The sequence below is a fragment of the Camelina sativa genome, chromosome 11, assembly GCF_000633955.1.
Source record: "Camelina sativa cultivar DH55 chromosome 11, Cs, whole genome shotgun sequence".
NCBI classification, from domain to species: domain Eukaryota; kingdom Viridiplantae; phylum Streptophyta; class Magnoliopsida; order Brassicales; family Brassicaceae; genus Camelina; species Camelina sativa.
In genome coordinates this window covers 38,632,898-38,645,186 of record NC_025695.1, presented here as the reverse complement: position 1 = coordinate 38,645,186, position 12,289 = coordinate 38,632,898, and the positions used below count along the sequence as shown (strand labels likewise).

At 32.9% G+C, this 12,289-nt stretch overlaps 3 protein-coding genes across 3 annotated transcripts; all 3 read right to left on the bottom strand.

Moving 5' to 3' along the window:
- Nucleotides 3,700-4,783, bottom strand: LOC104725515. The gene is made up of 2 exons (XM_010444184.1): nucleotides 4,507-4,783; nucleotides 3,700-4,135 (listed from the first exon to the last, which is right to left on the bottom strand). The coding sequence occupies exons 1-2, from the start codon at nucleotides 4,717-4,719 to the stop codon at nucleotides 3,782-3,784; spliced, it is 567 nt and encodes a 188-aa protein (XP_010442486.1). The 5' UTR covers nucleotides 4,720-4,783; the 3' UTR covers nucleotides 3,700-3,781.
- On the bottom strand, nucleotides 6,148-7,254 carry LOC104728754. The gene is made up of 3 exons (XM_010447695.1): nucleotides 7,219-7,254; nucleotides 6,916-7,104; nucleotides 6,148-6,501 (listed from the first exon to the last, which is right to left on the bottom strand). Exons 1-3 carry the CDS (start codon nucleotides 7,252-7,254, stop codon nucleotides 6,148-6,150), a joined length of 579 nt encoding a protein of 192 aa, XP_010445997.1.
- On the bottom strand, nucleotides 7,800-8,521 carry LOC104725514. The gene is given in 3 exon segments (XM_010444183.1): nucleotides 7,800-8,045; nucleotides 8,047-8,163; nucleotides 8,372-8,521. Coding segments are annotated over 3 exon segments (513 nt in total).

Here is a 12,289-nt window from a genome sequence, read left to right as displayed (position 1 = left end):
TTGTTGATTGTTGATTGTTGATTGTTGATTGTTGGTTGATGGTTAGAGATGTCTCTATTGCTTGTGTGTATAGCCCAGTAGATGAGAGGATTGCCTTACTGAGTGTTTATTAAATACTCATGCATTGCAATATGTGTTTGTGGTGCAGATAAAGGCAAAGTGTGATCGTGGAATCAAGGCAATGAAGAGGAGGATGTTCTAGGGACTCGATTGGTTGTTGTCTGGCATTGCTAGGTTGCTAAAGTTGGGTCATTAGAAACATTGCTAGTTTGCCAGTTTTATGTTTCCTGATGTTTGGTATTTGGATATTGTTTATGTTATATTAATGGTTATTTATTGGATATTGATATTGGTTATTTCCGCTGTAGTTTGTGATTGTGGTTAGGTGGTTAATGGGTATGAGACCACTAGTTGTAGTTTATTTAATACTATTATTTATTATTTAAAAAAAAACGGGTCGGGTCGTTTCAAGTGGCATCGATCGACGTTGTGGGGTAGTGTTGGTCAACACCAAGGGCCAGTGTCAGTCGGCACCTCCCTTCTAGCGAGACGATGTTTGTTTTTCCTGGGTTGTATATTTTGTTTCTCTAACTGAATTCAAGAGCAGTCTTATAGTGTGAAGGAGAAGAACAAACGATTAGAGGCGTCATGTTTTCTTATTATTATGTTGGCAAAGGTCTATGAAGTGAAAGACAACATGATGTGGCACATAGAGGTGTCAATCGGGCTGGCTCGGCCCGGTGCGGCCCGAAATCCGCAAAACCTGCATATATTTGAGCCTTTCTTGGCCCGGCCCAAAATATTTTCAAGCCTATATTTCAAAGCCCGACCCGCCTCTAGCAGGGCTACAAGACTTTTCGGATCAAAAATTCAAATCAATCAAAATTTTAGGACTTAGCCCAATCGGGCTCGAGCGGGCTGGAAAACCCTTATACAAATATAATTATATTTTTTTGTTAACATTTTTGTTTGATTGCAATATTTTTTAATGATTTATTGTAAATAAAGTTTAAAACTCTAATTTAGTTTTCAAATTTACTTAATATTTATAAAAAAAAATATTTGTGATATTTTAGATAAATTATATATTTCTTATTTGGTTAAAGTATAAAAATTTATTTGGTTTTAAATTTTTTATATTAGATTAAGTTGGGTTTAGTGAATATAGATGAGTTATTTAAATTTTCATTGATTTGTTTTATATGGTACCTTTTAAAATTGCTTTTTAAAACATATTATAAACTAACTTATAAGTTTCAATTTTGATCCATAAGATAAAACTCTAAAGCCCAAACGGGATGAATCCAAAATGCCCTAAAAACTCTAAAGCCCGAACGGAATGAGTCCAAAAACCCCGATTTTTCTAGACATATATTTAGTCTGAGCTTGGTGTTTTTCAAGACAAGGCCGAGCCGGGCCGGGCCAGCCTGCGGAATTTGGGCCTAATTGACATGGTTAATAACACACAGTTTATTTTAGAGCATATGCATCGGCGTATATATGCTCCGTCCTTCAGAATTATTTGATTTTATTTAAATCGAAATGAAACAATAATGTAAGGAACGTTCCTTCATAGGGGACGTTTATTTCTCCGTCCTTCGTTACACGTGGCAGCTTCGTCGTCGAAGAAAGGAGCAGATGAAGACGATGCAGAGTCGAAACAGAGGAAGAGATTAAAAATCCTAGCTCTCGATAACCAACTGCTCTCTTTTGTTGAGGGCGGAACATGTAAATCTTCTCACGTTTCTCGGGTCTTATTTTCCGGTACCGATACGAATCACGGCGAATCCTTGGAAACCAATAGTATACTCAGAGATGTTCATAAGTCGAAATTTACTTCCTTCTCCGTGATTTTTTTTTTGTGTCGGACTCGATTATTGAAAGCTACTCATGCTCGGACGATGAAGTTTCTTAATCACTTCGAATTAGAGTTCATCGCCAAGTGCTTGATCACTCGTTACCTTGAATTCGGAGAATTTGGGTATGCTAGTTCTGTGTTCTTCATGGGTTTCCCAAGGATTCAAGTTTCATGGAGGGATTTGTTAGAAGAGATGGAGCATTACGGAGTAGAGAAGTATAAGGTTTTAGAGGAATTTGTTCAGCTACAGAACAAAGGAGTTAAATTTGATGAAGTAGTTCTCGCAATGGTTTTGAGAATTTGTGCTGTGCTAATGTATCGGCTACTTGGTTTTACTATCCATGGAGGTTTGATCAAGAGAGGACTTGAATGTTCAGACACACGAGTGGTTTCTGCGTTGATGGGTTTCTATGGGAGATGTGTGAGTTTGGATTTTGCTAACAAGGTATTCGATGAAATGCCTAAAAGAGATGATCTTGTCTGGAACGAGATCGTAATGGTAAACTTCGGGTCATGTAGATGATGCTATGGGTCTCCTAGACGAAATGGAGACATGTGGTCTGAAACCAGATATAGTGACATGGAACTCTCTTTTGTCTGGTTACGCTTCTAAAGGCTTATCCAGAAATGCCATTGGGATATTAAAGAGACTGCAAATTGCTGGTCTAAAGCCAAGCACGAGCTCAATAAGTAGTCTTCTTCAAGCTGTTGCTGAACCAGGGCTTCTTAAACTTGGAAAAGCGAATCACGGATATGTAATAAGAAATCAGCTTTGGTACGATGTATATGTAGAAACCACATTGATCGAGAAGCTGTTCCGGGACTGGATTCCACCCGCATAAAGAACCAGAAGATGGTAACCCAGTTTATGAGCATTGCTCAAACGTCTACAAGAACTCTAACCTTCGGTTGGAGATTTTTAATCTGCGTTAAGGTAATGACCCAGTTTGAAGCTCAGTTTCGAAAGAGAGGCTTGTGCGTAGCTTGTGAAGAAGAGTTAGAGGGACCAAAATCTGAGGAACACCGATGTTAATAACAAACTTAAGAAACTCTGAAAATATGAATAAAATAATTGAAGGACCAAAAAATGTCCTTGACCGATGCAGATGCTCTTATTTGTTTAGAAATCTTAGTTGTATTAATTGAAATGTTTTCGTTGACTATTGATTTTAAGTGAGGTGTCAACACCAACTTTAATGTTGAGGCTGATGTGTCACACAAAAAAAGCAACACATTATTCTTTTATTGTATTGATTGCATGTAGCATAAATGCTTATCTATAGTCAAGGGCTCAAAGCTCTTCGTGCGTGGACATGAAAACCATTAATACTCAAATTCCTAATTTCAGCCAAGTTTTGGGAATGTCTAGGCCACTATATCCAATAGAATTCTTTTTTTATTTATTTTTGAATTACTAACAGCTCTCGGAATTAGGAACGTACGTCCATTCAGGCCATAGATCAGAGTATTTTATATGGTATTTTTCTAATTGTCGTTCTTCGAACCAGGGATATTTAGATTTTACCAAATAATTTTTACTAGTTGAACTATCCACGTTGGTAAAAGAAGAAATTGGTAAAATTTAAAAATTTAAAGTACTAGTATTCGAACCTACCCCATAATGCCAATCCACCCACGTGTTGCCACTGAGCTACAATAATGTCTACTATATCCTTTTTTTTATATATCACTTCGTTTGAATTTTGCTTTTTAAATACGAGATATCTCTTTTTGGTAGAGACACTTCTCAGTTAATAATAACTTTTATGTCACTTAAAACTATGAACTTTTGGAAATAATATCATATATGAAAATACTTTTCAACCTTTAGCATGCAATTATATTATATAGTATATATTAAAATATATAGTTTTTAATCATATATTAAGACAAGCTCAATGGTATATGTTCTCATCTTTGCCTTCACCCGCCAAGAGCTTGTGTGGCTGCAACGCCGAGAGGAAGGAGCTTCTTCATTTGCATTGTCATATCAATGAGAGTCTTTGAAGCCATTTCTTGGTTTTTCCCGATCAGATTCATCACTTGAGTAATTTGGTCGGTACAAGTCATAACTTCATAGGTTGCGGTACGTGGAAAGAGCCTGAGTTCTCCAAAGGCATTCTCGAGAGAGTATACAATAGTTCTATAGGTCTCATGGTACTTCTGGAACTGTGTCTTTAAACTCGGTTCCTTTTTTTCTGTGACTAGTACAAAACGCATTGTCTTCTCGACTTGGGGTATGAGAAGGCCGCTGATCACGATTTCAGCAAGTGTAACCTGTAGATTAGATGATAAATGTTTTTGAACTTCATACCAAAAAAGAAAAGAAGATAAATGTTTGAAATTACGTACAATGTACGTAATTATTATTTCTAAAATTTATGCATTATGAATGTGGGTCAGAAAAACATAGTTGCACTTGATAAAAATATGTTTTTTTTTTTTAATGTTACCAAGTTCCAACATTTGTTGTTTGAGTACTCTTCTATTATTTATGTGATATTTGTATTTTTGAAAATCCACGATTGTTAAAACTCTTTTTGTAATGAAAAATAATTTTAAAAATTCAAATAAAAACTCTTACATGTTAACGTGTGATTAAAAATATAAAACTGAAAACTAATGAGGGTTAGCTATAATATTATTACCGAGTCTCCGGCATAAAGGGCACCAGGATAGCCAGTCAACGTTTGCAAGCAGAAGATTTTGTCGTCAATAGCTGACATCTGACATAATTTGTCGATGTATTGTGTGGAGTTTAAGGGCAAGGCCGAAGCAGGGGCTACGAGAAATTGTAACAGAAGTACCACTGAAACGACGAATAAACAATCAGAGGAATAAGCCATTTCTCTCAAACTCATCGTGAAGATTCAACTTTTGGATTCTCTTTTTGATGTTGTGATTATGGTTTATTATACCTTTTAAGTATATATACAGGTACATATTACTCATGACTCTGTTGCCCAGCTTTACTATTAAAAAAAATCTGACTAGAATTTTAATTTCTTTTATTTTCATTGTATACAAAAATCTGACTGGGTTGTTGAGATTATTATACTTTCCTGATTTTTGATTTAGTATACACCTTGTTGACTAGATTTATTTACTTGTACTTTTTTGGTCAAGAATTCTTTTAATATATATCTAGTTTTAAATGTAAAATTGAATAGTATTTTTGTCCATAATCAAAAAGTTAGTAAAAGAATTATTCATTTTTTAACTGCATTTATATATAATAGGACAAATAGTTTCTTAGTGCCAAATTAGCAACTTTTGGATCTTTGATGAAAAACGGAAATGGCTTCGACATGCGGTGATGGCTTTTGTGTATGTTTGGCATGTACGTGCTACTTTAGTTTTTTTTACTTGTTTTGCCTTTCGATATCAGATTCAAACTAATCATTCTATAGATATATAATGCAAATGCCTCGTTCACGTCAAATTTTGTGTGTCGACTCACGAGATTTATTTATCGCATTAGCAGCCCCTCACTATCAATATGTTTTCAACATTTTTGATAGTTTCCTTATACTATTAGATTTATCACAATTTCGTGTCCCGCTAGCTCCAGAAAAATGTTCTCCAAATCTCTTAAATCGGACGCACAGTATGAGTAATGATCGGATTTGCTGTGTTTATGGATTTCACGGTGTTTAATACTACAGAACTTGTCTTAGTGTAGTTAAAGTGGCATTTTTCCATAAGGATCCTCTATAATCTTGCTGGTTATAATATATGTCTTCAAGGAGATCTTCAAGCTTCCTTGCTTCACAAGAATATTACTCTTGCTACCTCATCCCCACAGGCCACAGTACTGCCCTCAGCTTGACAGCTACCTAAGGTTTAATCACTTGTTTCCAATGAAGATATCAGCTTTCATGTGACATATACGTACTCCAGAAATTGTTCACACAAATAAAACAAAATAAGTATAATTTTCTAAAGGTCAACAACTGATAAGTACATATTCCAAAGTGACTATGATCCTATGGTACTCTCTCTTTGAAAAATAATTTATTTTCATATGTTTGTTGTGTAATTTTCATTTTGTTAAACAACAATAATGATACATCTTACTCCTCCTCTTACTTTCGAACTGCCATATATCTATCCTTTTAATGTGGGATCGAGGTACGCAACCTTGCTATGGAACTCGGATGAACCTTTTGAAATTAATTATAGCATATATTAAAATAGTTTTGAACCTTTTGCACTTATATAGTATACATTAAAACAGTTTCAATCATATATAAAGACATGCCCAATGGTATATGTTCTCATCTTCGTCTTCACCCGCCAAGAACTTCTGTGGCTGCAACACCGAGACGAAGGAGCTTGTTCATTTGCACTGTCATCTCTATGAGATTCTTGGAAGCCATGTCTTGGTTTCTACCAATCAAATTAATCACTTGGGTAGTTTGGTCGGTACAAGTCGTAACATCATAGTTTGCGGTTTCTGAAGTGTCCTTGAGTTCTCCAGCAGCGCTCATGAGAGATTTTCCAATAGTTACATAGGCATCTTGGCACGTCTTGAACTGAGTCTTTAAACTCGGCTCCCTTTTTGCGGCTCTTTCTGCAAAACTAGCCGACTTATGGGCTTGGGGTAGGACAATGCCGCGGATCACGGCTGACGCAAGTGGAAGCTGTGAATATGATGTATACATATTATTTCTAAAACTTTTGAAACTACGATGCATACATATTATTTCTAAACTTTTTACATTATGAATAAGTCAAAACATAGTTGCACTTGATTTAAAAAAAAATGTATATATGGTTTTTAAAAAAATGTTTGGAAAATGTATATATGTTTTTTAAACATAGTTGCACTGATGTTCAAGTTCGAACATCAATCTATTATTTTGTTTCACTATTCTATCATTTATCTCACATACATTTGTGAAAATCCATGATTGTTAAAACCTCTTTTGTAAGAAAAACATAGACAATAATTAATTTGAAAATTCAAATGAAAAAATCTTACATGTTAAGAACTGATTAAAATATGCAATTCAAAAACTAATTTGATTCAATATAGATGAGTTAAATATTATTACCAAGCCTGTGGCGGAAGGCGCCGGAGGATAGGCACTCAACGTTTGCAAACAGAAGGGTTTGTTGTCAATAAATGGCATCTGGCATAATTTGCCGATGTATTGTGTGGAGGTTGCAGGGGATACGAGAAATTGTAACAAAAGTGCCACTGAAACGACGAAGGAACAATGAGAGGAAGAAGACAATTTTTTCTTTGTCCCATAACGTTTTATTTCTCAAACTCTATTACACCTTTTTTACAGATTTACTTGTTTACACCTTTTTTTTATTTATAGTTTACACCTTTCAAGTATATACACATTTACTTGATTCAAGTAACATAATGATTTAATGGAACTCATGATCTTGTTGCCATCTTTACTCAAAAAAAACCACTAGAATTTATTTTCTCATTTTCATTGTATGCAAAAATCTGAGATTATTATAATTTCCTTATTTTTTCATTTTAATATATACAATTTGTTGAGTAAGTTAAATTACTCGTAGTTTTTTTGGTCAAGAATTTTTTTGGTAACACCATATCTATAATTTCTTTTTTTCATTTATAAGTTTTTAAAAAACTAAAATTTATTTGGGACTATATATATATATATTTCTATTTTCAAAAACTATTAAAATAATTGTTCAATTTTAACTGCATTTATAATAAGAAATTAGTGATTCTTAAAATCATTCCAAACTAGTAGAAGTCTCTTAATAAAAAAAAGCCACCTGATACCTATCAACCTTACTCGTGTACTTCTTTTCCAATACAACTTCATAGTACTGTCCTTGAAAATATATTGATTTTCATTGCAGAGAATTAAAATGATAACAATGTTTGAGGAAATGCAAACAACAAATTGAAAACCTTAGCCAGCTTAACACGCGACTGTATGTGTCCTATTCAACCGCCAAGAGCTATGGTGGCTCCACTAGCGAAGTATATAAGCCTCTCCATCTGCGATGTCACCTCCATGAGCGTCTTCGAAGCGTTGTCTCTGTTTCCCCCGACCAAATCCTTCACGCTCAATGTGAGGTCCGTACAACGAAAGATATCATAATTTGCACCCATCGGAGATTCCTTAAGCTCCCCCCTTGCCATTATTAAATACAACTGAATACCGTCATATTCTTGCCGGCATGACCTGCATGAACTGCTCCTTTAAATACAATTTCACTGGCTCTTTCTTTGCCGTCTCTGCGGCAAAACCTCCCGTGTTGTTGGCGTAGGATATGCCGAGGTTGATCACGACGTTAGCCAGTGAAAACTACAGATTATAAATCATTAATTGACTGTGGTTTACTAAAACGTTTAACATAAATCTATGTTTAAGAACTAAAAATGAATTGTTAAGATAATTGCAATTGCAAACTAAAGATGTTTATGTTACATCTTGCAAAACTTTTGATTTTGAAAACAAAAAAAAAAATGAGCAGTTCAATAGATATGTGGCTAAAATATTAGTAGTTTAGTACCAAGTCATTTGCAGAGACGGCAGGAGGATAGGCGTTCAACATTTGCATAAAGGAGGTACTGTTTTCCACATGTTTGCATATCGCATCAATATAATTTGTGGAGGTCAAGGCTGAAGAATAGATTGAGAGCATTTGTGACAGGACCGCCATGGAAAAGCCATTTCTCCACGGAAGAATGTTTTATATTTGGAAAAAGATGCCTACCTACATGAAGTACAAGAGAAAACATGGTCACACATACTAAATATACTATTGTATTTTCAACTACACGAAGTATAATATATATGCATGAACTCTATGACGTTATGTGGTCAATACCATAGACATACAATCCGATACACCGGTCGATTGATTCCGGCGAACATCCACGTTAACTCCGGTGTTGACTATAAAAAGTATTATAATTTTTTTTCTTTTAAAAAAAACTTATATTAAATAAATTAATAGTTTTTCATGATTAAAAACATATTAGATTCAATATCTTAATATTTTATATATCTCTAATGAATTCATTCTTAGAATTAGTTATTTTTATTTTTAAAGCTAAACTAATATTTAAATAAAAATGATTGATAATTATTTTCAAGATGTAATATAAAGGTATTTGCAAAAATACTCTTATTCTATACCCTTTGCAAACATACCCTCAAATCAAATATATTGTTTTGCTACAATCAATTTTTTTGTATGTTTATCTTTTATATATTAAAAGTAAATATTGTGAATTTATTTTGTTGTTGTTTACATGTTATTAAGAGTATGTACATTTTATAGTAAAGGTATCTAAAATTTTATACAACATTTATCATGCAAACTTTAGAGTAAAGATAAAAGTACGATTAAATGTGAAGTGACATTAGTGCAGTGACTAGTGGTAAGTCCAATTGTAGAAGGCACCATCACACTAGGGATCGTGTCCCGATTCCTACGAATGTAGGAATTTGGCTAATGGGCCGGTAAATTATGACCCAGTGGTTGAAAAAAAAATACGATTAAATATGTGTTTCATGATCCATTATATGTGGGTTTAGTCGACTTAAGACGCTCCTAAGCTAAGCGTGGCCACAGCCGCTTGGAACTACACATCAAAATAATAAACAAATAGGTGTCTATGATTGAGTTACGAGACATAAACATAGTACTTGCAATAACAATACTGTGGAAAAAACCTTTAGGATTTTCAATACACTTATATGAAAAAACCATGTATATATTCAAACTAAACCCATAATTTCCAAACTTTATTTGATAAATAAGAAAAAATGTATCGCAAAAGATTTTTTAGGAAAATGTAAGGGACCGAAAACTAGAACCTTTGGTAAGTAACAAAGTTATATATTGGTAATATTGAAAAAATATATATATATTAGTACCGTGCTGGTGGCGGAGGCCGCGGGTGGGTATGCACTCAAGGTTTTGACGCAGAAGGCTTTGTCCCCCTTGGCTTTATTGCATATGGTGTCAATGTAACTTGTGGCCGAAACAGAGAGTAAGAGACATGGTAACATAACAGCCAGAGACACGGAGCTAAAAAAGAATGAGGAAGAAGCCATCATCCCTTCTTTAAAATTCAGATTTTGGTATTGTCTCATTCGTCAATTGTGGTTATGGTTATATACTACTTAGTCTACTTTGGAGGCATATAAGATAAGTAATGTCTTACCAATCTGTATCAAAATTGGCCAATAAATTGATTTAGTTTCCAAATTTATAGATTTCATTCCCTGTCTAAAAACTAAAATAATTTAAAACAATCTCTGGTCAATCTTATTATTAAATGTACTATTCATTAGTTGGTTATAATTTTGATTTGTAAATTAATACTTTACATAGATATGAGATATACTACCCCCTTAAACACCTGGTTTAAAATCAATATTGGCCAAGGTTTCCACTTACTTACTTTGTTTCTTTAAAAAAAAAAAAAAAAAATCAATTTTGTATTTATCATTAACTTTTTTTTGAGAAAATTTGTAGATGACCATCTATATTATTATTTTTGAAATACATTTTGGGTTATGTCCTTCAAGTATTGCTTATTTAATATATTTTATTTACAACATTAACCCCTAACGATTTTCCTAAATTAACATTTCGTAGAAACACAATTACTAAACTTTCTTTAATCGACCAACATTTGTTACATTTATTGCCATAAAATCTTAACAACATCTATACATTTGGATTTTTCCAAAAAAAAATCTACCCATAAAAGTTTTAAGCCATTAAAACTTCAAAGCTATCTTTAGGGATGTTGGAATCTCTCAAATTTAAATAATATACAGCGGATTAGATAATCTTGCGTCCAACCTCTCTCACCTTCCTCCCTAGGAAGATTACCTTGCGTCCAACCTCCTCAACCATAGAGAGAATCTCGGCTCTATCCTCCTCCTGTGTGGAGAGAACATGTTCATGTCTTTTAGCTATCTCAAAGTGGCTTGCTCCAGCAACTAATGAAACTAAAGACCCTTTTCCAACGTCACAAAATCTTTGGATATTAACTAATATTAAATTTCCCAATGTATGCATAGAAGTTTCTTTGACACACCACGATGTAGCCTCTGTCTTCAAAATCCTATGGATCTATCAACTATGATTTATGTTTTTCCAATCTATGTATGTTTGTTGTAGGCTTGTGTTTGATTAGCCTATTTTATCCAACCATTAGGTTGATGACTTTCTCTTCTTTATCTCTTTTTGAGATTGAACGAATGGTAATAATTATGTTTGCACAAAAAAAGGTCTATGACCAACCAATCAAGGTTGAGAAATTAGAAGAAAATTAATTTGACATAATTAATGAAATAATGGAAAATTATAAGCACGGTAATATATGAATCTCAAATAATTCAAAAACGAAAATATAAATTAAATAAAACAATCTAAACTACTATAATAAATTTTAAAATATAGTATTAGAAAAAGAAAATGCATATATTAATCTTCTATTTTTGGGTCAACATATTAATCTTACCTATTCCAAACTGAAAAAGTAGAAAGTAGGAGTATATTTTGGTTTAAAAAAAATAAGGAAAATTTGTCTTCCCATTAAAAAATTTTGACCAATAAAATAAAGTTGAAAGCAATATTTTTGATTAAATTATTTTGTTAGATGAATAGTATGAGACGATATATGTTTATATAGAAGTGAGTATTTATATTTTTTTTAGAATTAATAATTTTCTGTATATTTTCTTTAATCCCTTTTCTATTTTATGAGAAAATCATGAGCTCATTGTTTGTTAAAAAATTTCTTGCTTCCCACTTTTTTGTAAGACGTACTATCGTTCGATAATAAGAACGCTTTCTGTTTAGTTGATCTAGTGTTATATAATCTTTGTTGTTATCTTGTATTTGTGTATTCATCTTTTTTATACTACATGTCCTGCAAATTAATATAAATAATAATAACACCGTTCGAAATTTGTTAATCCCAAAAACCTTAGTTATTATGCATAAAAAACTTTGTTAACACTTAAAAGTCAAAGATTGCATAGTATTCATTATGAAATTGAGAAACAAAACAAAATTCAAAGAAACGATGATGAAAACACATGGTACTATGTAGGAATCTTTTTATATATTTGTTTCTATTATACAACAAACAAATTGTCTTCGAGACTTGTTCAATAACAATGATGTGTCAAACAAATGGTTAATAAAAAACAAAGAAGTAAATTTTACCAAGAAAAACAAAGCTAGTCGAAATTATTTTGGTTGGTGAAAAATATGTCATCATCTCTTTGATTATATAGAGGGGTGTATTTACAATCCTTTTCCTTTTAGGATTAATAAAGTTTTTTTAATATAATAAGATTGCAATGATCTCATGCATCGTTTTACCAAGCTTCAAAACTGTGATTTCAGATCGTTAAAATTGACATGTATCACGATCTGATGAGTTTACTAATTTTGATA